Source organism: Ambystoma mexicanum, chromosome 7p, assembly GCF_040938575.1.
Source record: "Ambystoma mexicanum isolate Mex_15411 chromosome 7p, UKY_AmexF1_1, whole genome shotgun sequence".
In the NCBI taxonomy this organism is placed as follows: Eukaryota; Metazoa; Chordata; class Amphibia; order Caudata; family Ambystomatidae; genus Ambystoma; species Ambystoma mexicanum.
Window position 1 is genome coordinate 449,521,401 of NC_090939.1, and position 27,893 is coordinate 449,549,293.

Here is a 27,893-nt window from a genome sequence, read left to right on the forward strand (position 1 = left end):
TGTGCTGTGTCCTCCGGTACTATGGGGGATGCCATTAAACTGCAGCCGGAACTATTATCAACCCACAGGACATAAATCCCCTGTCCCCTGTTAGGGAGAATTATTTCTTTAGGCTGGATTTCCTAACCTAGTGAGTCCCGCAGCAGCTTTGCTGGATTTCTGGAGTTTGTTTTTTTCTCCTGCCAAGAGTGAGACTCTTTTTCTCCCACTCTTGGACATGATTTATGGTGTTCCTTTGACTGTTAATGTGTTTTATGGGCTATGGGGTCCTTTACTCCATAGGGTCTCATGTATTTTTACTATGTGTGTTACACAGCACCCTCCGTGCAGTGACACAGGGGTGTCATAGTGGCACCCCACCATAGACACCATACCCTGGGACGGACTACTTTCTCCCAGGGCATGTAAAGTCACCATTGGCTTTACTAGTCCCACATTATTAACAGAAACCAGTACAAACCATCATATTGTGGACATACTTGTCAGGGCAATTCGATTGCCCCGGGGTCTGTTAGTCGAGGGGGCACGTCTCCGTCCCCCCTGATTGAGTTTTGGCTGGTGGCAGTGGAAACTACTTTTTATATTCGACCGCGAATATTTCCCTATGGGATTTTCCCATTGTTCGAGGCTACCAACTTTAATTATTTAATTCTCATAGCCTCGAACATACCGCCGGTTTATTTAATTAATATTAATTCGCCGGTTGGTATTTTTTGCCAGGACTCGATTCTAAAATGGCGTTTGTGTTCTCTACTGTGACTCCAACTCAAGTCGAGCCCTTTGTTCCACTTTTTGGCGGGCTTCTCCACAGAAACCTCCAAAAGTGGTGCCACTCTGTCTGGGTACCACAGGGGGTTTGGGAGGGGGTTTAGGCACCCTGGACTGAGTTACCTTGGTAACTCAAGTCGCACTCTTGTGTGATTGGCCCAAGTGTTTGATTGACAGCTACGCTGAGTGAATGGGGGTATGCTGCATAAAAGCAGGGCTTTGGGGACTGGAACTTCAGAAGTCGCCACAGGACCTGAGAATCTGACGAGGGAGAAGCTGAGCCGACCTACCACGACGACACCACCGGTGGAGCCCTGCGGAACCGACTCACCACTTCCCGACGACAGAGAAGATCTCCCGGCTGGAGAGGCTTCTTCCCCTGACCGGTGGGCACAACCAGTTTACCTTCTTTCTTCGCACCCCAGACCGGTTTGTGGTCGAACTGCCCTTGCCAAGCACCCCAGCGGCCGGATAGCCACTTACCACTGAACCGCAAATCAACGGACCGCTCCTTGTACCTGAGAAACTCTGTGGCTGGTTTCTTCCCTGGCAGTGCAACGGACTCCTGTCTTACTCCCCGACGAGATCCTCTCTTCCCCCGGATGAAGCACCGACTTGCATCCGCTGCCAGGAACAACTGCCCCCGCTGGAGTATTCTCACCACTTTAAGGTACCGTGTCCGCCAGGCCTCCCTTTCTAAAGATTGCTACAAGGTAATAATAACCCCTTAACCTTCTGGACTGGGCTGGCCGCCTTGACCCTCTAACTGGTCCCTTTCTTTGGTCCAACTCCTTTTTGAACCGTTACAAGACTTTTGTGCACTGCAACCGTGTGACCTTGGACACATTTCGTTTTGATCCTCTTAAAGCGGATCCGGCCTACTGACGCTGAATTCACGGTGTTACTTTGCCTTTCTCTCTTGTTGTGTTCGTGAAAAAGTGTTGGGATCTGTTTCAATTTATTCTCTGCTTTTCTCTCCCTTTTTAAAACGAATTATTAGAGTGCCATCTACGTTAAGCACTCACCGCTGTCTGAAAATAAGTGGGGCTTTAGTTAAGACTTGTCTAATATTCTTTTAAGGGAGTGTATATCTTTTAGTGACCGTGTTTTTGAATTGCTTACTATTAGTGCCTGTGTGTTTTTCTAGATGTGGTTTTAAATAAATAATTATATCTCTTTTACACCAAGCCCTGGTCAGTGTTTACTTGTTCTATTGTGTTCTCTTGACCTATTCTGAATATTCTGTATACTGCCTAACTCTTCTTGAGGGAAGTCTGACTGCTCAGCCACAGCTACCAAGTGAATCTGTGTGGTACAGACTGCTACCAAGTGGGTTTACTGCCAAACACCTGTAGTCCTAAATCTTTTGCAGTGGTCCCAGAGGGAACTGCACAGGTTTCTGCCTAACATCCCCTGCCCCCCCTCTCAGCCTGGACAGAAACTGCATCTTTTCCACCCCTGATGTGCAGGAGAAGCGGATGAAACTTGAGGGAATGCAACAACCAGCAGGAATGTGCAGCTGCCAGCCCTGGTGATTGCAAATGTGAGTCAGGAACATGGACTTCGGGAGTGGTCTGAGCAGGCTGTGATCCACCGCATAAACTCCTCTCCCTACTGCAGGAAAACTCTCTTCTGCTACGTAAAGCCCAGTTACCAAGGGTTGGAGAAAGGAAGCTGAGTACCAGTCAGCAATCACACACTAGTGTGCTGCAACCGCACGATAAAGGCAAGAAACTGGAGATGGGACGCCCCTTGATCCACTCACCTGAGAAGCCGTGTAGGCCAATGGGCCATGAAAGATGGCATCCAATAGCAGACATCAAATCTGAATTCCGGAATTGCATGACGGAAATCTCATCTAGGGTGGATCATTTAGACAACCGGATGTTGGAGGATCAATCTCTGATCCAAGCAAAGCAATTAATGGATCTGCGGAAAAAAATCTAGGTCCTGGAAGAGAAGAAAGAAGTCATGATGCTCAAGCAAGAGGATATTGAAAATAGAGCCTGGACAAACAATGTGAGAAGTAGAGGGGTACCCACCTCGGTCACAGATCAAGCCTTACAGGTCTACGTGAGCAGCCTCTTCCAAACACTGCTTCCAGATTGCGATAAGACAACCCTGCTGCTAGATCGGACCCACAGGCCACAGATCCGCAGTGGGGCCTCCACAGAAAACCCACCAGATATGATTACCCTCATTCACTTCTTCTCTACTAAACAAGAGATTATGGCTGCGATCCGTTTGCAGGGCGAATTAACATTGCAAGGGGCACCGATACAAATTTTCCAAGACCTGGTGAGAGCAACGGTGCAAAGGCATAGGGCACTCCGACCCCTGACAACGTTCCTTCAGGACCAGAAAATAAAATATCACTGGTTGTTCCCCGCAACTTTCCAATTTACATATAAAGGTCTGACACGAACAATCAATACCTTGGAACAAGCTGAGGGCATCCTGACAGGGGTGCCCTCAACCACGGACAAAGACCTTACAACCACATCACCTATAGGGGAAAAATCCCAAAGCCACAATGTAACACCTGGGTGAAGGAAGCGAGGGGACAGAAACCAGGAAACCCTTCTCAACAGACATAAATGAAGCCTGCAAGCACAACTACAGATAGCCTGCTACTACAAATTCTAAAAAGGTCATACTTGGCTACTTACAGCAAAGCAGAGAGGGATCTTGGCTCGACACGGCATACACTAGCCTAGAGTGGCCAACCGACCTATAGGCCCAGTTATGTTCTTGTTTCTCAGTTTATTTTTGATATTTGTTTACAAAAGTTGAAAACCTGGTTGCTATAACAGTGGGAAATGATAATGGTACTTGATGGCAGCTGAATGTCAACCAAGCCCAAACCCTTCCCGCCCGGTGGACTGGACGGACCCACAGGATGCCTCCCCTCCTCACTAGAAACATTGATTTGTGACTCTTAACATACAAGGCCTGAACTCTCCTGATAAACGCAGAACAGCACTCCAACGTCTAAGTGACTTGGGCAGCTCAGTGATGTTCCTCCAAGAAACTCAACTGATCGCAGCATTTTCACGCCTACGCAGCAGAGCCTTCCCAAGACAATATCTGGCAAGCAGCGGCTCAAACAAAGGCATCAAAGCAATCCTGTTGGCGAAAGGCACACCATTCACAGAACTGGAGGTGCTCAATGGACCCGAAGGGTGATATATTGGCGTCAAAGGGAAGCTCTTCGGCCAAATGTATACCCTGGTTTCAGTCTACACCCCTAATGAAAGACAGGAGGCCTTCTTAACAGACTTGGAGTCCAATCTACTTCCCTTCTTTGAGGGTCAGGTGGTGATGGGAGCGGATTTCAACGGGGTCCCAGACCCCCAGGCTGATACATCTCATCAACTGGCACAGAGAGACTTTAAAATTGCCTTGGACTGCTTCACTTTTTTAAATCTCTGGGAGTGGTAGACTAATGGAGGCTGCTACACCCAGAAACAAAAGACTTCTCGTTTTTTTGCATGTATATCACACTTCCTCCCGCATCAACCTATTGCTGACCAGCCCCCAACTCTTGCCCTACACTGATGAGGTATCGATATGAACAAAGGTAATGTAAGATCATGCACCAGTGATCCTTACAGGTCAAATTCACAACCCTGATCCCTCCACCCATGACCCAGATGAATTCTCTATGACCCAATACTGAATGACATAGCACTCAGGGATGCATTAGCCAAAGCCGTCCATAACCACTTTCAAGAAAACCCTGTTAGGCCCACATCGATTGCCACCAGATGGGAGGCAATGAAAGCGGTTTGCAGGGGGGGATTGATAGCCCAGGCGGCGGCTTACAAAAAGTAACGCTTAAAGACCAAAGGGCTATTGGAAAGCAAAATAGCGACAACCGAACAAAATCATAAGAAATGCTTGTCTCCCAGAGCAGCTCGAGCCTTATGCTTCGCTCGCAACAAATTAGAGGTCCATTACTCAGAAGAAACCGCTCAAACCCTTATACGAACTAAACAAAGTTGCTACACTAACAGCAAGAAGGCCAACACATTCCTGGTCAGGAAACTAGCAAAAAACCCGAATGTAGAACTTGATTATAAATTTGAAAGACTCACAGAGCTTGGCTCAATACTCAGAAGAAGCCAAGCTACAGTTGGCAATATCCCATTTGATTGAACGATATATTGCAGAGACCGCCCTTCCTACGCTAACGGAGGTAGATAGGGAAACATTACAACTCCCAATCACCAGAGAGGAAGTCAAGTCAGTAATCAAATCCCTAAAAGCTAGAGCCCTGGGTCCCGATGGTTTCTCCCCCAAATTCTATAAACTCTTTTAGGACATCACTCACAAGCTCCTTAATTCCTTTCGGGAGACAGGCATCACAATCCCCTCTATGCAAGAATACACCATTATCTTGTTGCTAAAGCCGGAAAAGGACCCAAGAGAATATGCCTCATATAGGCCTATCTCGCTGCTTAATATAGACGCGAACATCTATTCTAAAGTGCTGGCAAATAGACTAGCGAATGTGCTCTCCAAAATTGTTGATGCTGACCAAACAGGTTTTATATTAGGAAGAAGCACTGGGGACAATATTCAGTGGGCCCTTAACTTAGTAGAATTAGCAACGCCAGAACACTGTGAACTAGCTTTACTTTCTCTAAACGCATCTAAAGCATTTAACATGGCTGATTGGACATTTATGCGTTTGGCCCTCAAACCATTCCATTTTGGCCCACTATTCTGTAAAATGCTGTTGGCTAACCATAGATCCCCAAAGACAGTCCTAAAGGTAAACCAGAAGCTTTCGGCTTCCATCCCACTCTCATGCGGGACTAGACAAGGATGCCCTCTATCCCCTTTAATCTTTGCTCTAATCATGGAGTCGTTTCACATACGAATCCGTAACAACATCACCATTGAAGGGGTGGTGATAAAGAGCTGTTATTATAAAGTATCTATTTATGCTGATGACATAATGCTCTCACTCACTAATAATCAATCCTCCTTACTGAAGACTCTGGCAGAACTCGATTCCTTTGAAAGGGCTGAAGGCTTTACTATTAATTATGCTAAATCGGGAGCCTTAGGGGTTGGGCTGACAAAAGAAATGATGAACTCCCTCCAACCTATTTGCCCATTTGAACGGCGCACAAACATGACTAAATACTGGGGGGTCCACATAGCCTCAAATCCTAAAGACCTATATATGAGCCAACTTCCCTCGCCTGTTCAGTGACCTGTAGGCTGACCTTAAGAGATGGGCAGCCCAAGAGATTTCACCTATGGGGAGAATCATGGCATGTAAAATGAACCTACTGCCCAGATTTATATGCCTGTTCTTGGCCCTTCCAGTGGAAATCCCCCTAAAATCACTCTTTCAGTTACAGAGACAGGTCTCCCGGTTTATCTGGAAGGGGGCGGGGCGCAGATTGCACAGAAAGTGATGACGTGTGATGCCAAATGGGGGGGGGGTGGGAGTCCCTAACCTCCGCAACTACTATTTCACAGCACAATTGATGAACATTCTCGCCTGGTTCAATTCCGCAACCCCCCCTGAAATGGGTACTCATCAAGCAATTTAGGTGTCCTCCACCGCTTTTCTACCTGCTACACATTTCTTTGGCGGCACACAAATACAGGACGAACATTCTCTCCTCTACCAAAACCACCTTGAGAATCTGGGATAGGGCATTAAAAAGAAAAGGAACCCCCAAGGGAATAAGCCCACATTCTCCAGTTTTTCAAAACCGTAACTTTACCCAAGGACTGAGACCGGCTAATTTTAAGAACTGGATTCGAGCGGGTTGCAGACGGTCTCACAACTTTTTGAGAATCGCGCACCATTCACCTTTGAAAAATGCATAGACAGCATTGCCCTGTTGGAATCAGACAGATTCTAATATACCCAAATCTGACATTGGATTACTCAACCACTCATCAAACAAGGGGCCACAAGGGAACTCAACTCCTTAGAACTCACTCTGCAGAAGGGCCCTCAAAGAGGAAACATTTCAAAACTATATAAACTGCTGCAGGACGATATGCTAACTATACGACCTACATGCATGGCTCTGTGGGAGGCTGACCTGGGTCACCCAATAGATGATCACACTTGGGTTGACATCTAGTCCAGGAACAATACAGCCGCTAGATGTGTTAATAATAAAGAATGTGCCCTGAAAACTAATATACCGTTAGTATTACCCCCAGTACGCCTGCACCACTTTGAGAATTCTCTTGATCCCAAGTGCTGGTGACAATGTGGGGCTTGCGGGTCCTATTTCCATGTGTGGTGGGAGTGCCCTGTTGCGCGAACCTTCTGGGAGGAAGTGACCAAAGCAATTCCGGCTGTCACCCATATTGCGTTGCCAATGAAACCTGACATCCGGAGAGTTACCCAAAACTGGAACCACTGCCAAGCTAATTACTCAACTCCTCATGGCTGCGAAAATCACTCTCGCCCACAGTTGGAAAACACAGGAGGGTCCGCAGCTACAACTAGGGTGGGTCAAGATCTGGGATATTTTGGTTGCAGAAAAGGTCATGGCGGCTAAAGAAGGAACACTTTACCGTTTCAAAGACATTTGGGCCCCGATCTTGGAGCATGACCAGGACTTCCCAGCGCAAACCTGCCAACCACAAATGGCGAAACTCTTCCTGTGGCCCAATTAATGTTAACAGGGTGACAGCACCCACATCTTAGTCCCTAATAGAACATGCTAGCCCAAGGATGGTATCCAAAGGAAAAGAAGAACTGTGGGAGGCGGGCAAAGGGATCATTCTCTGTCTATTGCAAAGAAGCATTCTCTGTCTATTGCAAAGAAGCTCTTTTACCATGTTCTAATGCTGTAAAGTTTAAATAAAGTTGTAAAACAAAAACAGTAAAGTGATGTCAAGGTGTCAGAAAGCATCACTAATAACTTTTTTCTTGAAAACCCTAGATAACGGCTCTCAAAATCAAATACAATCCGTTTGCGAAAGCTTTCCTAGATGCCAAAGAACGGTGAGTACACATTTTCTGAACTTTTGACATTTGCTGCTGTCTTTTCCATACCCACTCCTATTTTTAATGTCTATATTTTTTTAACATATTTTTCAGGATGTATTTCATTGGTCAGTGTCCTCCCAGTGCATTTACAATTGAGAGTGACCATAGAGCATTAGCCACTAAGGCTATGCAAAGGGTAAAACGGTTGGCCATGTTTATTTACAAAGCCGGTCTTGATAGCTAAAGTAACTGTATTCAAGCAAATAAAACATCTGAAATAGGTGCGTCACACAAATAAAGAGAGGACTCTCGTGTGGGCCTTTGTAATCAAAACATTTCTAATGTTACAATAAAGTCACAATTGACTTCAAAATGCACTGCTTCGTAGTTTATGAGCCAGTCAAGAACTTAGAAAATGACCCCTCTGACGGTCAATTTATTACAAATGGCCTGCAGTGGACTACCAACGTTTGCACTTACGAATTGTTGGGACCCATGCATGCAATTTTCAACATTTACAAGACGGAATCCAAAACTGAAGAGTAAAACAAGGCAAAACTGCCTTTATTCATCAGTTTTACATTCCATTTTGCAAAAAAGGCAAATGCTGGCTGCAAAGTATGTTTTACAGGCAGAGTTTACTAATGGATTCCTATGGAATCTGCCTTCATTTTCATTCATTTTCATTCATTAATTTTGTCATTTGTTATAGAGCCTTTCACCAGAATTATGTTCCCAACGCGCATTTGGTTGAACACCCTCTAAATGTCCAAAAATGTGAGAGAATTTGGGAGGTGCTATTATGCGTGTGAGCATTTCAACCATTGAAGTTATGCGAGGGTGGCCAAGACCCTAGTAGTCACCCATGTCTAAATGGAATGTGTATGGGCGCAGCAGGCGTATATTATGGATTCACTGGCATAACAGGGGCCCCCGCAGCCCCTGGGGAGTGGGTGACCCCACCAGCACATGTCCTGGGAGGGGGCCCCACATTGAGAAAAAAAATGTTTTTTCTTTTTGAATTCACTCTGCCTTCATAAAGAAATGATTTCTATAACATTAATAATTTCTTTATGAAGGCAGAGTGACTACAAAAAGAAACTTTCTTTTTGAAGTCCGCGGGCTCCTCCCACTCCATGGCATGGAGGACCCTAGGCTGGAGGCCTCCATGTCATAGGGTGGGGGGAGCCCTCTGACTTCCAAAAAGAAATAGTTTATTTTTGAGGTCACTCTGCCTTCATAATGAAATTATATCAGTTATGGTTCAGTCCTTAAAGGAAATAATTTCTTTATGAAATCAGAGTGACCCATGACGTTTGTGTGTCTGAGTGTATGGTGAAAGGGTGCACACTTAAATGTATAGGTGGCTGCCTGTGTGAGTGTATAGTGAAAGGGTGCACACTTAAATGTAAGGATGGCTGCCTGGGTGTGCCTGTATGGTGAAAGGGTGCTCACTTAAATGTATAGGTGGCTGCCTGTGTGAGTGTACGGTGAAAGGGTACACAATTAAATATATGGCTGGGTGCCTGGGTGTGTGTGCCTGTATGGTGAAAGGGTGCACACTTCAATGTATGGATGGCTGGGTGTTCGTGTATGTATATGGTGAATGGTGTGTGTGCTTGCGTTCAGGAGCGCAACAAAACCTACATTTCGGGGGGGCCAACCCTTCAAATGTTGGGAGAAGCGCTAACTTCATGGGCGGTGGGGAGGGGCAAACTTATTTGTGTGGGGACATCTAATTTCTTTACGCATTTTAATGAGACTATTCTAGTGGAGCTTCAATGTTACAAGCAGTTAACTCTTTCCCTTAGGGTTGAAAGCACCCACTTATGGACTGCTGTGGGAATGAGTGGTCTCCTGTTCCCTCTCTACCCTTCCAATAATTCCCTGGCATGCAAGTACTAAATCCACATCACGGTTTCAATTGCCTAAAAAATGTGGCATTGGAATGCAGGTACTAACAGTGAAATGCTTTATGTTAGTAATTGCCGGGCTCTTGTTAAAAGCGAAACCCTGGTGCAGTTTAACATATGTGTCCTATTCTGTCAGGCAACTGCTCTGAAGGTCATCCAGGTCTAGTCAAAATAGCCCAAAATGTCAGGGGGGTAGGGTGGATTGCTGATCCCCAGTCAACTCAATGGTGTTGCACCACTACTTGTGTTAATGCCTTGATTACTTATTGGTAATCTTCATTACTCCTAGCCCTAGTCTTCCTCGTCCCTGTACTTGTGTATGAGGCAGTATTTGTATATGAGGCAATTTGCCTCATACACAAGTACGGGGATGAGGTAGAGGTACATGGAGGTAATGCCTGCATTAGCTACCTGTAATCTTCATTACTCCTAGTCCCACTCTTCCTCATTCCAGTGCTTACCTATGAGAAAAGGAGCCTCATACGTAAGCTCTGGGACAAGGAAGAGGGACGTGGAGGTAATTCTGGGCCAAGAAGCAGATTTTGGAGGTTGGAGTAGGGGTGGGTGGGAAAGGGGATGTGTGAGGGGGGTGAGATTGTGTGACAAATCATAATGGTTGTCCATGCCAGGTTAAGCAGGCATGATATGTGGTATTAGTGGCTAAAGATGAATTTTGGTGCAGCTAGTCTAGTCATTCCTCAGTTTGGTATGACTTTTGTTTAACTGGGCATTTCTGATAAAGCAGTCCTGCTAATATTAATTACCTGGCTAGACTGGCATTTGGGTGCTGCCAGTCTAGCCGTTTCTTACTGGGCATCTCTGATAAAATTATATGATTTAAGCCATTTATAATACGCCTGTACACAAGTGTTTCTAGGCGCGACAAGACAAGGGAGGGAAGATGGAGGGAGGACAAGACAAACAATCTTACTAGGTCTTGTGTCATTCAGGTAGTGCAAGGGGAAAGGGGGGGATTGCACTGTGATACATGATTGTGCTAGTATATATAGTCCTCAAAGCATGTATTGGCATCAACAATACGGCATCAACTGTGCTTGAGCTACAAAGGAATTCCAGACAGTGAACCCTTTGTCCCTGCCAGTCTCTACTCTTGCTAAGGACATCTACTTATAAAAACTAAAGGAGCTCCACAATCGAGGCAAAGCAGGCACCAGGAAAGACTCTGCAATCTCTATGTATGCAGACAGTATACTGTTGTGTTTTAGAGATTCACAGAAACACTTGGCCATGACTTAGACAATGTACATCACTATATAAAAAGGGTCTTAGTTGAGGATAAACTGGATTAAATGTGAGGTATTTCCAGGCAATGAGGTGGACTCAAAGGCTGCACTGAATAGCTCAGTGCATTTGGCAACATTCTCATTTAAATTGCTGGAAATTAATTTATATACAGACAGGGAAGATATCATTACACCTAATATAAGCAACACCATTGTTACATAGCACCCTAACTAGAGTTCCTCTTTCTTCTTATGTCTCCCCTCTTCCCCTTTCTAGCCTAGCTTTCACCTCCCTTCTGACTCACACTTCTCCTTCCTACCTTGTTCCCTCTTTTCCTTTCACCCTCATCACTCTGCCACACTCTAGGCTTCTCCTCCACACGTCCTCTCTGCTCTTCTCCCTGTCACCACAATGCTCTACTCTCTGCCTCTGTCCCAGCACCTCTAACTCCCACACTGTCTTCTGTCTCCTGTTCAATTTTAGTCACCTTCAGGGTGGTTTGCAGGAAATAGATTGAAGAGTTTAAGTTGTGTGCAGAGTGGGAGAGCATTTTGATTGGCCGCGCGGCTCCAGGACTTCAACACCTGATGCTAATAGGCAGATGGACTGCACTATGCTTCTACTGACTGAGGCTGTTTGTGTTTTGTCCACCATTTTGTTTTCACAGTGAGGACTGCAGTGGTTGCAGCTGCTTGTGAGTGTCATCGTATTTGCTTGGTAGGGAGGTAACAATTCATGTCTCTGAGATATGCTACGGCCTGTGAGGGTAAAGGCTTGGATTCCACAAGTTGTTGCATGAAAGACAGTTACCTACTTGCGCCTCTCATTTAACCATTTCTTTTAACAAGTATTATGGTTTCTGTGAACATTCACAGTTGCAGCAACAGTTATGCAGACAGTTCATGATTACTCCCATTCTGCCATGAATTAGTCTTGCCAGGAATGATCATTGCAAAGATATGGTGGATACAGATGAGGGTTGAGATTGGCTGTAGAGCCTGGAAGCAGGTTGAGGTCCCCAACCCTAATAGTCACCCCCGTCTCATCCTCTAGCCCTAAACATGGGACGTCCTCGTGTACAGCACTCTCTAAAGAGGAGCCCTCCTATGGACATTCGATAGGGTGGCAACTCGGAACATTTTAATTTTTTGGAGGTACCCTTTCCGGTTCTTAATGGTGAAAGAGTACATACAGCTGCAGCGTCAGGACCACCTCTTGCTATGTGGGTTGTTCTGCTTGTTCCTATTGAGCCAGGTTAGAGGCGCCTGGTCTGTGACTAACTGGACATTTGTACATGTTGAAAAGTCTCCAAGAGCTTCCACTGCTCATTTGATGGTATCCATGGTGGAATAATTACTTTCTTTGGGGAATCAGTTTTCTGCTTATGAACAGAATGGGACGTTCATTACCCTCCCTTTCTCCAGAGAGCACTGCACCTAACTACACACGAGAGACATCCATTTCTAAAATGAACTGCTGAGAAGGTCAGGTATAATGAGAAGGTGTGGAAGGCGTAGCGACTACTTCAACTCCTCAAAGGCCTTCTGACTCTGGTTGGCCAATCCTAGCTGATTTGGCTGGGAGGTTCACAGGTGGTCATTTAATGACGCAGATGGTCATTTAATGATGAAGCCACACTTGGAAATGGGGAATAAACCTCCGATATCATCCAGCAAGACTAACAGAGAGAGTATACCACATGGAAGCCCAAATACATGACTGTGGATAGGCTCACATGTCACTATGCAGGCTTGGCCTTCAACCTTGCCTTTTGCCACGTTTGGGTAACCAATTAAAGATGTCTTAAATGGGGGGAGCTGTTGCGTGAAAAGCAAGATGGCCGCGTGAGTCCCAGGCTCTGCAGGCTGAGACCTCCGCAAAGCATCGCAAGCATACTTCAGGCACAAAACAAAATAAAAACGGGGACCTGGCGGATAGGAATACCGCAGCACTTTCCTCTCCAACTCTGGGTTTCGGCGGCCCTGTTACACCGCAGCTGGACTGTAGCCTGATCGCCTCACCCACTCTACAACACTGCTCCCGGCTAGCTGGAACGTCCAGAGGTGCTGGTGTGTGTCTTCGTGGCGGGGGCGTGGGCTTTGGGCCTCCCTGCTGCTGATCACAGATACTGGTGCAGGCTCACATCCACTGCGGTGACCCCCGACGGTGACTGGACTGATGCCTGGGGACCAGGGGTTGCCCCGGCGGACTAAAAAACAGCGGATGCTCCTGTGCGGTGAGTGGCACTGAGCTGGCAGCTCCCTTGCCCTTGGCCACCCGAGGTGCTGCCTTGTTGCCTTCACAAACTTCCTGTGCCCCCGCCTGCTCCTTTGAAACAATCTGTTCCTGTGACTGCATGAGCCAGCGGCTACCCTTGCTCTCTCCTGCTGCGCGACCTGCCTCCATCAGCAGGCTCTGTATACCAACTGCGACCACCTCCCACACCTGCTGCGTGGCTCGCCTCCGGTGGTCCACTTTATACTGGTGACACTGGACCTGATTGAGAGCTTCACCCCAGGATAGGGCTGAGGCCCCATATATTAAGGTGATGGCTACGGAGGCCGGCTAGGCAGCCCAAATCTCCTTACTCCGCACTCAAGGAGCCCCCGGTGGCTGGACCCAAATACTTCTGCCATCCTGCGGTCATATCTTTGGATGTTTCTACTATCCCTTGCCTGGAGGGAACTACACAAGACACTGCATTTACTACAATTGCTCTCCTAACTAGCCTCACCCGGTTAACTGCTGTATCACACTCCCCTCTCGCCTGCTTCTCTGCCAGGAGTGTAAACATGGCCAAGGGCAGGGGTAAAAAATAGAGCTTCATCAATATGTTTATTAAGACTGCCCCTAGGGACCAGTGTGGGGTGAATGAAGCTGGGGGTGACCCGCCTACTACTGCAGAACCTATGGAGTTGCAGAAGATGATGGACTATATGAGGGATGGGTTCACCGCCCTTAACACAAAAATGGATGATATGAGTGGCGGAATCAGTGCCAGAAAGGGCCGCATTGAAAAGACCAACAACAGGATCACTGAGGCTGAAACGAGAATAGCGCTGGAAGAGGACGACATCACCTCACTCAGGGCCGATGTGACCTTGCTAACTAGGTAGGTGCAGACGGTCAGCAGGAAAAACAAAGACTTGGAGTCCCGGTCCCGACGCAATAACCTGAGCATAATCGGGATGCCTAAGGACAATGTTGAGGGCCCCATGGAAGAATTTGTTGAGCACACTCGCCTCACCTTGCTGGAAGGTCCCAAGCTGTTGCCACCGTTTGGAATTGAACGTGCGCACCGCGCATTACCACAAAGCCCAAGGCAGAATATGCTATAAACGTAGTAGCCACCACTCTAGTATGCTGAAGGGGTACACGCCGGCAGGCTACTGGCCAGTGTCGTGCATCTAGAGGATGGAGCCCACCACATCCCTCTCATAGAAGATGCTCCCGGGAAGTTGGTCCGCAGTACGTCGGACGTCAACGAAGTGTTCCGATCTTTCTATGCAGAACTTTATGCGAATAACGATGTGGTGCCCTACCCAGAAATAGAGGCGTTCCTGGATGAGCTCCCACTCTCGGTACTCTCTGATGAGACCAGGGAGGTGCTTGATTGTCCCATGAGCGTGACAGAAATCTTGCAGGCCATTGAAGCCTTGCATTCTGGCAAGACTCTGGGCCCAGATGGCCTTAGCATGGCCCTTTATAAATGCTATGTGTCCCGTCTCACACCCCAACTATCAGCCCTATGGGAAGATCCCTGTGTAAGAGGGGTACTACCCCCTACTCTCAGGGAGGCAGTGATCACAGTGCTCCTTAAGCCTGGCAAACCTGCCACTCAGTGTGGCTCATACCGTCCCCTTTACCTCATCAATAGTGCCATATCTTATTCACCCATATCAATCGTGATTCGTTCCTGGCCACTCCCAATGCCCTTAACCTAAGGCGCCTCTTTGATATATCCTAGCATTTGTAGACCGGGGGTTAGAGTGGTGGCAGCAGCACTGGACGGTGAGAAGGCCTTCGATTCTGTTTCACATAGCATAAGAGCCTACTGAGCTGTCCTGGAAAAGTCACCAGATACAGGGGGGATCAGGGGGATTTTTGTCATCCTCTGCCAGTGATTGCTAATACAGTCGAAAGGTGGGGTAAAATGTCTGGAGGTCTACAACAGGCAGGCTGGCTGCAGCAGATTCCGCCACTCCTCCAGACCCAGGCCCAGGTAACATCACAGAGCCACTGCTCTACAGTAGGACTATCGGGTCTGAGCCATACCAACAGTATACGGCGTACAGCAAGGATTATACAAAGACCAGCAAGTTTACGGTTGGTGCCCTGAAGTGGTAGAAGCTCATGACACAGCAAGTTCATGGGGCATAGTACAATAACACAGTTCAGCATATCAGATAGAGCATCGCAAATTCTGGCCCAGTATACCGCAATTGTCGGGCAAGCCCAAACCATGTGAAAATAACATGCTTCATCTGAGTGGCATCTGGGGCAAAGGGGGGAGTGGTCTCAGCCATAAGGTGTAGTCTTGCTGGGGTGTAGTGGAATCCATGTAGAACATTCAATTGAATCAGCCTGAATCTACAATTAAGGAGACCAGGCGAGTATGCATGCACATTGACTCCCAACCTCCCAGGTCCCTACCCAGGCTCCCGTAGCTTGGTAAGTGGTTTGCTGGCCCGGTTCTGCAGCAGGCTGTATAGTCTTGATACCCTCCCACTATTTGATGTACCCTCCAATGATCAAGGCCATGAGTGGTTCATCCGGGGGTAACGCAGGGAACTCTCTCCATGCATCTTTGATCACACAGCGCAATCCAGCATACTAAAGCCATCGCGAGGTCTGGGTACCAGAGGGTCTAGGTAAGTCACTCCAATCAATGAAGGAACCCCCTCTGAAGACATCGTCCAGAGCGGAATAGCTGTCAGCTGCCCATCCATTTGCTGTGGTTCTGCTTATCCTGGGGAACTCAGGCCTTACGTTCCATAACGGAATGTCCCTGTGGAATGGGTATGGGTTATCAACTAGTCTCCATATTTTCCCCCATGCAAGCGCCATGATGGCTGCAGGGCTAGCCGCTCCAGGGTCTCTCCACAGTGGGGGTAATACCAAAGAACAGACATCCCGTGCTGGAGTCGCATGTCGATAAATCTTAACATGAGGGAGAGGTGGGCTATCATCTAACCAATACGCTGCATACTGTGCCGGGGCCGCCAAACAGTATTTCTCAAAGTCTGGGGCAGCTAGCCCCCCTGTTCATATGACCTCATTAGCGTGGCTCATTTAAGTCTTACCCAATAAATAAAGCTTTAAATAAAGATATTTTTAACCCTGGTATTAGTATGGAACGTGTAATCCACATTTACCCCACCACAGGCTTGATGAGTTCATAACACTTAAGCCATTAATCACTGAAAGGTGGCTGGTGCACCATGCAGCCCAAACGGAGTACTGTAAACTTGAAGAGATCCTCCTGCATTAATAAGGCTGTGTTTTCTTTATGCTCAGCAGAATTTGGCAGGAACCCTGTGGAAGATCCATCATTGGTATATAGGTGGTGATTTCGATTCTTTCGCTCATCTTGTCAATCTGTTTCATCGGAAAATAATCTAAGTGGAATATTCTATTCACCTTCCAAACGTCAATGAGGAAACGTCAACTATCATCCGTGTTCCTACTTGTTCTATTGGTGAGGCCTAATATGAGTCTTCCCAGGCCCTTGATATGTGACCACAGGGTCTTTCTGCCTTCATTAAAAGTCATCTAAAAGGGTCTAAGCCACACAAGACAACCACCACTGTATGGGGGAAACACTGAAAACCTTGCAGGGTTTTGAAGCTACAACGGAGAGCTCATGCATCACGTAAAAGGCACCATTGACAATCAGGGAATGAAAAGGGAGAAGAAGCCACCCCCCCTAAAAGGTCTCAGTGGGAGACCACGTGCAGCTGGGACCCGCAATAGGGACATGAACATTGGCCTTACTGGGCCACCAACTTCAGTATCTGGAGAGCCCTTTTGGATAAAATGGACCAAGCTAGGTCCCCTTTTGATGACTTCTGACTAAACAAACTGGTCCACGGGTGAGGAAGACAGAGCTAGGTTGGCCATGGGAAGTCATCCAATCCAGCCCAGCGGGGGTAAGTTAAGCAGGAAAAAGGAAGCAGGAAGTGTTAATTTTTCGGGTGAGGTCAGAGGCGGAGGTGGAGGTGGAGGGCAACCAAGAGACGAGGAAGGAGGGAGTGGAGGCTTGTGGATGAGATTCGTGGATCAGGTGAGGTATTGTCCTAGGAGTAAAAGCAGTTCTGCAGAGTGAGTGTGCATGTTTGTGTGATGAGTAGAGCGGTTAGTATAAGGAGGGGATGTGAATTGAAATTTAAAGGCTGAAAGGAGGGTGTTTGAGTAGTTGGTTGGGGAGAAGTAGTAGTGGGAGGAGGAGAGTAATGGTGGGAGGAGAGTACTAATGGAAGAAATGAGTAGTTCTGTGGTGTAGGGAAGCAGTAGCGGAGAGGAAGAGTAGTTAATTGAAGTGAGAGGGGAAGTAACATCAAAGGGCTTAGGCAAGTGAAACATTGAGGGACATCAGAAAAGAGGGAGGAGTGTGCGGAAAGTCGTCAGAGTAGAGGGAAAGGTGAAAGTCGATTTGCAAAGGTAGCCTGGCTCCAACCCGAGTAAGTGGAAGGCAATATCCAAATTCCCTTTAGAAAACTAACCCCTGGATAGAATAAGGACAGTTAGGCAGGAAGCTTAAAGAGCTGGCATTTAGGGAGCCATCAGTTGCATAAGACAACCTTCAGGCAGTAGGGGTGAACAATTGGTAGCATTTACCAAGGGTTTTCAGAAGCCTGGGTTAGGGAGGAGACATGTAACAAGACAAGAGAGAGAGGGACAACAGAAGGCCCCACACGTAAGAAAATAAAAACCCTGCAACTGCCTCTAAGATTTCTGTGCCATCTACGGCAATATTCAGATGTTCCGTTCCCATCAATACAGTAGCAGGAATCAGCCCAAAACAGATCCCACTCTCACTTTTAGGCCTTTGAGCATGATCCACAAAGAGCTCTTTCAAGGATCCCTAATCAGTGATCCAGCAATCGATTCCTGAATGAGTACAGCCCTGAACTGCTGAGCCTCTACCACGTGTAGCTCATTTCCGCAAAGTAAGTGCACAGTGGTAAAGATCTGCTTTACACTCGCCCCGGAGAAAAGACCTATAATGTCAACAACACATGGTTTAAAAGCGATCTGACTACCCTGAAGAGAGGGAAAGACCCAAGCGTGAAAGAAAATGTCAATCTTCCCAAAGATGGGGGTGGGGGGTTTGACCTGTTGGAGGCTCCACCAGAGGTTTAAGAGGGATGTATGTGATTTCTTTGAATATATTTCTCCTAATGGAGATTTCGCCAGATCCATTTCACAGAAAAACAAAATCTTCTTTTAACTTTTTCAACTTTTTCCCCCCTACCCTAACTTATACCATTATGCATTACACATATACCATTTCCCCTACCATTTTCGGTGAAATAAATCTCATTAGGGGAAATGGTATTAGAAAAAATGTACGGTAGCGGTTTAAGAGTGGCATTGGCGCTGCCAAGAAACGTCACTACCAAACTCGAATCCTAAACACACACACCAGGACTACTGAGCTTTTTCAAATTTTCAAAGAAATCATCAGCCTAGATGGCCTAACAACATCACCAGGCCCTTCTCATGCCTTCACATATGAACTGGCTTCTTTTTTCACCAATACAATTCTAGACCTCTAAAAGACCATCCCCTCATTTCCCCCATTCTCCAAAGTAAGCCCAAGAGGATCCTACCACCTTTGATTCTTTAACGACCACCAACATGAAAGAGGTGATCACGATAGCCAGAAATTTGAAAGCATCAGGTGCTCTCAATGGTATCCATTGAAATGCTCAAAATAAATCGAGTGTGAGAAAATACGAGAAAAGAAAATGAAAACAAAAATGTCGAGTAAGGGGAGCAGGGGTTGCGGGGGTGTCCCCCTCTCTCCTTACTCGACAATAATGGGTGTCAGGGGTGTCCCCAAGTTCCCTAAAAAGGTATGTGGAGAACAAATAAAGTTTTGTAAACAAAGAACCCTGCGGTATAAGTTCTGTCTCTCAATAAACTCGCATCACAGGGATAGAGCCGTGCAAAGGAGCAGCAGGTACATCGGCTGCAGAGGTAAGTATGGATGGTGCGGGGGTCGAGAGTAAGGGGATCGTGGGCAGGGGGTGATGTGCGCGATTATTTCGATACAGGCATGTAGAATTCATGATTTTCCAATTTGACATTTTCGTTTACGGAATAATCGCGTACATCCCTCTCAATTCTCATGCCCAGTATCCTTCCTGAAAATGCACACAATCACCCTGATCCCTCCAATACCAGCCTCAGCAAAGCCTCATTATATTCTAGTTTATTCACATCTGATGCCAAACAGGCTTTCATAACACTGATAGTGTAAAAGCTCAATGCACTCCTTGCTTTATCAGAGAACTATCTGCCAAGTGCCTACATCCCATTTGAAACGAAAATAATGGAAACAAATGGTGCCCTCACAAATTCAACATTACTCTGAGAAAGCATATCTCAGGCATGATCATCAGTCTGGGTTTGACCATTGAGAGCTACCAAGACCCCTGATTGATATCAGGGAGAACATCCCCCAATTTTTGGACTCAAGCAGACGTTCACTCTGTCTGCAGCCTACGATATGCTTGGCCATGATATCCCCCTTAATCATCTGTAGAACCACTTCTCCATAAGGGGAATGGCTCTGAATTGCTTTGAAATCTACCTGAAAAATCACTCCTACCACGAGGGATATATGAATATCCAAACTTTCCTGAATACCAACGGAGACTGCAACATGTGTCAGCACTATTGCCAAAGCTAATCAACACTTACCTGAAGGCTTTAATAGTGCTGTTGTATTCCTTTGATTGCACATTTCAAAGCTATGCTGACAACATTCACCCTTTCCTCCCCTCTTCCACATCTATAACATCAATCTCGTCTTCAACGTGGTGTCAGAGAGCAGTGTCTGCTTCAAAACCAAAATCATCCTGTTTGGTCATATGAGCCAGACAGGTTTACCATTCCCATAACAACAAGCCATCGGCCATCCACTACTGCCCACCACTCAGGCAGTCATCCTTAAATCCACACTCACGTTTGCACCACATGTCAATGCAATCTGCAAAAAAGCAATCTTGCAACTGCACTTACTTCAGAACATCACCCATCTCCTGATATTCCACCAAAGCAAAGAACAGGATGTTCTTCCTACCTCACCTTCTCTACTGCATTAGCATGCTTGCAAGGACTCCACATTGCCGAATGAAGAAACATCTATCAGTTCAAAGCCGGGCTGCCAGGTTACTGGGCAAATTTTTCTCCCTTCACCACACTGAATTGACTGCCCCTTAATAAAATGATCTCCTATAGGATCCTTTAATTAACTCACAAGGCTCTCCAATACTCAGGATCCGCTTACTTGAATAGACTATTCAATCATCTACACCCGACTAGACCACTCACGTCAGCCAACACAATTCTGCTCAGCAGCTCTAGGAAGAAGAAAGCACAAGAAGGAAGAAAGAAACTTTCATTTATGTCTCTGGGTCCTTTGGAACACCATCCCTGCTTGTATAAAACAAATTCAGAACCTTGGATGGTTCAAAAGTGAACGCACATTAGGAATCTTAGGCTAGATCACCGTTCGGTACCAATAACTTGCTGTTCCTCCTCTGACTGTTAAGACTTCTCCAATTAGTCCCTTGCATTGACTATTATGTGTATGATATCCCTGAAGACCACCTGCGAGTGAGCCATGATAGGTATAATGTATCCGTTTGGGGGCGTGGCCGACAGCACCCATAATGACTGCCATCTAGTGATCCTCTGGTACCTTGGGGTGTTAAACAACAGATGGCCCTGTGACAGTCCGCGATGGCACTACCTACCTGTGTCCCGAGGCCCTGTTGTACCTTTGATAACCCTCTGAGCTGGGTGATGTGGAAATATCTGCTGACGTTAGGAAGACCAAGACCTGCCCTGCCCCTGGTATGTTACAGTGCGCTGCTTGAGATTCTGTGAAGGGAACCCTATGAACTGGGTGATGCAGTGGAAGAATTGTGCCCAAAAAAGTATTGGAACTGTCGTTCCATCGGGGAATGGGGTAGGTGGGAGGGCACAAAGTGTAACACATGTTTCAAGGCGTTGTGTATGGGGCAGAATAATAGCCAAGTGAGAGGATCAGGCAACAGAAGGAGGTCCTCTGTATGGATCTTCATTCCTTTCTCTCAGTTGAAGCATTCATATATCTCCTTTGTGAAATCAATCGCCTCTCCTCACTGACCAAAACTCTGCTGGCACCCATACTTAACGCCTCACTGAACATCAGTAGCTTCAAAAGGGCCCTGCCACTAGAAAAATGTGTGCAGACATGTACAGTATTTGTCAATTATTTACAAACCTGGATCCCTTCATTGAAAGTCTGAGGGATGAAGTATACCACAGGAGTGCATTACAGAAATCCAAGTGACTAGTCACTAATGCCCCTATGGTAAGTGCACCCACTTCCAATGGTACAAAGGGGCAAATCCCAAATATTCACCTAACGTTAAAATAAAATCCTGCGTAAATGGCCTGGTCCTTTACAAACTGTAACATCTAAGCATTTAACCTGAGATAACAATTTGACAAGTTTTCCAAAAATCAGGGGGAGATATGTTGTCACAAGCTATCATTTCTCATGTAGGACCTCCTCCATCTTCTGATAGTTGAGATTGAGCCAGATAAAATCCATCCATGCTGAGGTCTGCTTCAGGCTTTGTGAATGTACTGTGAAACGGATTTCAATTTAACTGCAACTGCTATAGGGTGGGAAAATGAAGAGGGATGCTTTCACTTCAAAAACAAAAGTTTCAGAATGTTGTAAAAAGTATGTATGTATTTATTTATTTTTAAAATAGTGGAAATGTTAGTCAAAAATAAGTAGTTGTACTCCGCTCACTTCAGCTCCTGCAGCACTTCGGCTCTTTTAGCTCGTGCTCACTTCAACCTCTTCATGCACCTACTTTTTTCAAAGGCCAGGTGTCACCCCCTAAGGGTGTTTTCGGTGAACTGAAAAAAATAGTTTGCTGTCTTAAATTAAAGGGCATGGTTTAATGTGTTCGGTTTGCCGAAGCTGGAACTGAAAGCCTGGTCGTTAGGGTCGGAGGTCAGACACTTACCCACTGGAAAGTACGGGCATGATACATGTAAAATATCTCATCTTGAGATTAGATGTAAAAGATGTCAGTAACGTTATATAGAAATGTCTCCTCCCAGTTTATTTTCCGGTAGATGCTTGCTATGTACACATTCTTCGATTAAAAAAGGCCACTCAAATAAAGTATGCCATATCTCACTTTAGTATATGTTCACTTCATGTGACGTCACTGCACCACACAGAGAGTCAAGAGCGCCGGCTAATTTTTTAACCATCTGCAGGCCTCATCACGAGTTGGGCGGTAGGCCTTAAATGTGGCGATAACGGTGTAACTGCCGCATTTTAGGGCCTGCCCAATCTTGAGACTGGCGTGTTTTCCTCCAGGTCTGAGCTGGGTGTAAACACACCAGTAAAATGCCTATTTTTCGGCGCAATTACCACTGGTGGTATTACTGTGCGGTAATTGTGCCAAAAATGTTCCATTGGTTCGAATAGACCCAATGGGGAATGGGGACTACCAGGCTCAACTGTGATCAGGTGGTAATACAGCCAGATGGTCGGGTGCTAACGCTAATAAAGTTGGGCAGTATCCCAGACAGGATACCACCCAACTCGTGATCAGGCCCAGATAGTCAATCCTTTGGAAGAGCCAACAATATATGTGAACCACTGATTCCATTAAAACCACCACCCAGTCCCCATTATTTGACAGATCCCTACCACTGTCGCATACCAGTGGGATACCACAAAACGGAATTAACATTCCTGCCGTCTGATATCCAGGTATTTCTGGGATATTACAGGTAGTGGGAATGCTGGTAATTCCCCATTCCATGGAATTCCATATGACCCCACGGAGGGAATCACCTGAATTACAGTCACTGCTAATTTCGGTGCCAGTAATTCTGGCAGTTTTTTGCCAGTTGTGGCAGTATTCCCAACACTTTTACTGCCCTTTTTTCCCGCACCAGGAAACCTATAATGGCATTATCTCTATCCACGTGAAACAATAAACATTGCATTTCTACTCTCACAATTTGTGGTAATAGAACTATGACAGAGCAACCAGTATTTAGTTGTAGTCGTGTGGCCTGTGAATAATCCAGGATTAGGGGCGCCGGGCAAACAGCCTGAAGCTGAATGGACAATGCTATTTGTGTCAAGTCTCTAGTCAGCTGTTGAGTGCTATGTGGCCTCCTCTCCCAGGCCAAGCTCGGGGGCGGAGCTGCCCTCACACAAATCTTCTCATTTGATGATGAGCATTGCAAGCTTCTTTAACCACTCAGAGCCTGGTACATTTGGTAATTATAATACCTAGTAGTATAGTGCTAAGAAAAAAGATAAGAGCTCAGCATATGCATTTGGGAAAAATACATGCACTTAAGGTGTACCATTTTTTAAATGTATTTCTCTAACTTTACTGTACGCTTCTTTCCAACATGATGCACATTGAATTGCATGTCATACAACCTCTAAAACTGCAAGGTCTCAGAATCTACTTAGAGCATCCCTTCACATCCACAAAACCTTGTTTTTATTACATATTTTAACTGCTGTACATGCAACATTTTAGTAACATATGACTCCAAGAATACAAGTTAACTAGTTGTACCAGGCTTATCATACACCTTTCTACCATGCTCTCTCTCTCTCACTCGCTCTCTCTATCTATCTCTCTGCCTCTCATTCTCTCTCTCTCTCTCTCTCTCTCTCTCTCTCTCTCTCTCTCTCTTTCCCTATCTCTCTCTCTGTCCATCTCTCTGTCTCCCACTCTATGGGCCTCATTACATGTCTGGAGGTAACCCGCTAACACCGTTTCTGCCACCTGAGATCCCGGTGCCACCGGGACATTACAAGTCCCAGCCGCCCGGTTATTAGGCAGCGGAAAATGTTAGTCACCATTCCTGTCCCATCCCATAGGACTCCATGGCAATGGGGACTCGGAAGCACCAGCACCGTTAGTAATGGTGCCAGTGCTTCCATTACATCTGTTCCTACAGGGGCCGTTGCGCCCGAAAGGTCAGACCTGCCGCGCACAATGGCACCAGTAGGCACAGTTGTAGTCTGCCGGTCTGGAAAGGGTGCCAGTACGTTGCTACCAACACCCTTATTTCCGGACCGGCAGACTTGTAATGAGGCCCATGTCTGTGTCTCTTTCTTGTGGATGAGAGTTGTGTTTTCAGGTGCAAGTTTGCTAAAGCCGCCGTTGCTGACATCTGCCTGGGCTGAGGAAAAGAAACAGATATTTTGTGGTGTTTTGTTTTAATATAGCAGCTATTAAAAATCAAAAAAGGAAAGTAAACAATTGTACTAACATTATAAACAGACTCTTTTTGAATGTTACCATGTTCATTTCTAATGATCACTTCCATTTTCTATTTTAGTCATAATGAGAATGTTGAGAATGCTGAGCAAAGCATATTAACAAAACTAGAATATAGGAAATAAATCGGTGATGGCTGGAAGGTTTAAAATTAATCTTAACCTCTGGCATTGCTCTGGGCACCCTTCCAGACCATCGTTTTGCAGATTGCCAAGCCATTACAGAAAGGGAAAAGACCATATGCAAATCAGGCTTGTTCCCACACCAATAGGGGCAGTCCGCCCAAACTGTCATGTCCCTTCTGCATGAGACCACAAGCAAGCAACCCCAGGCATGTCCTCAGTGAGCTGTAGCTTGGGTCTCCAAGCCCTCTAGGCTTGGGAACCACGTCTGGATATATCCGTTCCACTTGGGGTGACTAAAGCAAAGCAAAAGTATTCAGGGCTTGTATCTTTAAAATTAATCTTGCCCTCTGGCATGTGCTGGACAACCCTCCAGACAGACCACCGTTTTCGTTCTTCAGTCTACCAAGCCATTACATAAAGGGGAACACCATATGCCCACCAGGCTTGGTCCTATCCCAAAAGGAGCAATCTAGCCACAACTGCTTGGTCACACCCCTTTTGCATGAGACCACAAGCAACCCTAGACATGTTTCAGCCTCAATGGACATCATTAGCAAGCAGTAGCTTGGGTTTTAAGGCCCAGCATGATCGGGTTCAACGCCTAGGCATACGCAGCCCACTAAAGTAAAACAAAAGAGGTGATGGCTGGAAGCTTTAGAATTAATCTTAACCTCTGGTGCAGCTCTGGGCAACCCTCTAGACCATCGTTATTCAACCTGCCAAGCCATTAAAGAAAGGGGTAAGACCATATGCACATCAGGCTTGGCCCCACCTCAAAAGGGACAGTCCAGCCCGAACTGCTTGGTCATCCCAAGTTTCCCTTTGACATTTCAGCTTTGGAAAACAACTTTGAAAAAAGGAGCATTTCAGTTTTGAAAAATAACTTAGTATGTTTTCGAAATGAATGATCGAAAAAATCAAGCATCCAGACTGGAAATTTGATCCAACCTCCTTCAAGAGCAGTGCACATTGAGTTTGAAAGAAGGGTGCCTTGAATAAGAAATCACACAAAACAGCAGTGATTTGTAATTTTTTGAGATTCATTCAGTCATTTGTATAAATTGTATAAATCATTTGCAGTAATTGTCTGAAACATTCATTTATTTGTAATCAACTGAGATGTATTCATTTGTATTAATCATTGATTCACCAAACTCTTGTAGACAGCAATGCACTAGAATGCCCACTCTGTTAAACAACAATGAAAATAACACCCACCTCGGTCACTCCCAAAATGGACATACACAGAACCCAAAGAACGGACCCCGCGACAGACCATAAGATACTAAGGGAAATAGCCACAAAAGGAGGTCACCATAGACTGATCACATACTCAGACCGAGGAGAAAGCCCTAAATGACTCATCCATTGCCTCCCAAACCCCCAGCAGACACATTTAGACAGACAGTATGTGAGAGGAGACGACAACTCCAGCCCCAGCACCCGAGGAGGAGAATAGACACCCAACCCACATTAACCAATCATCAGCATTAGAACACCTACAGAGCTCGCTAGAATAGAACAGCGAGGAGCAATTAGAACACTTACAGAGTGCGTTAGAACAGCACAGGGAGCGCCTCACACAAACCTTAAATCCTACCAGGCGTAACCCCTTCGCCCACCCTGATGAGATTGGGAGGACTGGCGAGCGTCACACTTGGACGGAATTTCAGAATGTTAGCATGTGAAACTTCATACAACCCACTAACAAAAAACTCAGCATTTCTGCAGACTTATCTCACTCAAAAATCTCACACAACCATCTCTCGCACAACAACCCGCACGCACTTCACAACACTGCAACAACACATAAGCCGCACCAACAGCACACGAGAACTGACATCGATCCGATACTCGCACCAAAGCTCAGCACCCGGTGTATAACGAGTTGAAGCTGCCAACAGAACACCACTCCTCTCACTATCCTACTCCCGCTTCACCTACTAACCCACCTCACCTTCTAGTTTGCAGATCCGCCAGAGCGCCTGGGGACCAACTCCGTTGGTGACGATGCACGGTACAAATACCTTTAACATTTAACAAATGCCCTAATCATTCTGAGCTTTCTCATACGTACTAATGGTCTCAGAGAAGCAATAACACCTGATGTACTACTCAGGGATGTTAGTCGACCCAACCAGGTAAACTTTAAAAAAATAACATCATTTTACCCAACATCTGCAGCAAATTAGATTGCAACACATCAATTAATTGGGGCAAGGAATTCAGGCAAGATAAGGTTAACTCCCTACCATGTTGATGTCTTTTGAAACGTGCATTTTATGATGGAGAATCAACAAGAACCACATTACCCAAAAGATGCGTTTAACCTTTATTTTATTTTCTCACATAGGATGAGGTAGGAATAAACTAGGGTTTTGAACAGAACAAAAAGGAATATTCTTTCTTCAGAACAGTTTAAGCAAACAATGTCAGCATGGGAATGAATGATAGCGTTAGGGATGTCCTTTATTGTGGGGATATTGGTCTCCCCCATGGTCTCTAATCTGTTGTACAGTCTCACATATGTAGCATCCAGCAGAACTCCTGGCTCCAATGTACAAAGCCAGGATTTGTAATTCTATAGTGCCTAAGACTTACACATTTTCAGGGATATAGGACCCAGCTGCCCCTTGGCTCAAACTCACAATCTCAATAACATAGAACCTAGCCTCTTCTTTACTCGATCACTCTGTCAGGGGATATACTTGTCAATGGATTCTTTGCCCCAGGTCCTCTTCACAGGGTTATAGCACCTCGATTGCTATTTGTGATCCACATCAGAATGAGAATGTCTGCATACGGGGCAAAGAGTTCTTCCTACTAGGAGCATTGATTAACCAACATACCGCAATGTTGGCGAGGTATTTTGCTCTCAGAGGTACTAATAGTATTTTTATTAAAGTAGTGAAATGGTTGCCATTTCACCACTTTAACAAAAAACTACAAAACAAAATTACTGCCATGAAAGTAGGGAGAAAAGAAATAAAGGTAGTCCCTTCTTCTTTTCCATGGTGGCCATTGGTGCATAGGCAATGGCCTGGAAAGTCTTCCAGGACCGGCGAGGGACAAGGGGGTCACAGTTTAGTGGGGCCAGGGTTGGGAGGGGTGTTTGAGGTGGAAATGGGGAGATGGTGGGGAATAGGAGTGGGGGATAGGGGTGTGGGGCACTGGGACACCGAGGACTCAACTGCCCCACAGGGAAGAAGGTGGACTCCCGCTTCTGAGGAGGCTAGGAACGTGGGCAATACCATGAGGAATAGCCTGCAATCCTTGTTTCCTCATTGGCCCGGGAGGGCCCCTAATC

The 27,893-nt window shown here is 46.1% G+C and overlaps 1 protein-coding gene across 1 annotated transcript in view; it reads left to right on the top strand.

The window, feature by feature from the left end:
• Positions 1–27,893, top strand: part of TBX19 (T-box transcription factor 19) — a 383,843-nt gene that overhangs the window by 221,085 nt on the left and 134,865 nt on the right. The window contains exon 4 of the mRNA XM_069637357.1: positions 7,698–7,759. Coding sequence (XP_069493458.1) covers positions 7,698–7,759 — 62 coding nt within the window. The remainder of the gene's footprint in view (positions 1–7,697; positions 7,760–27,893) is intronic.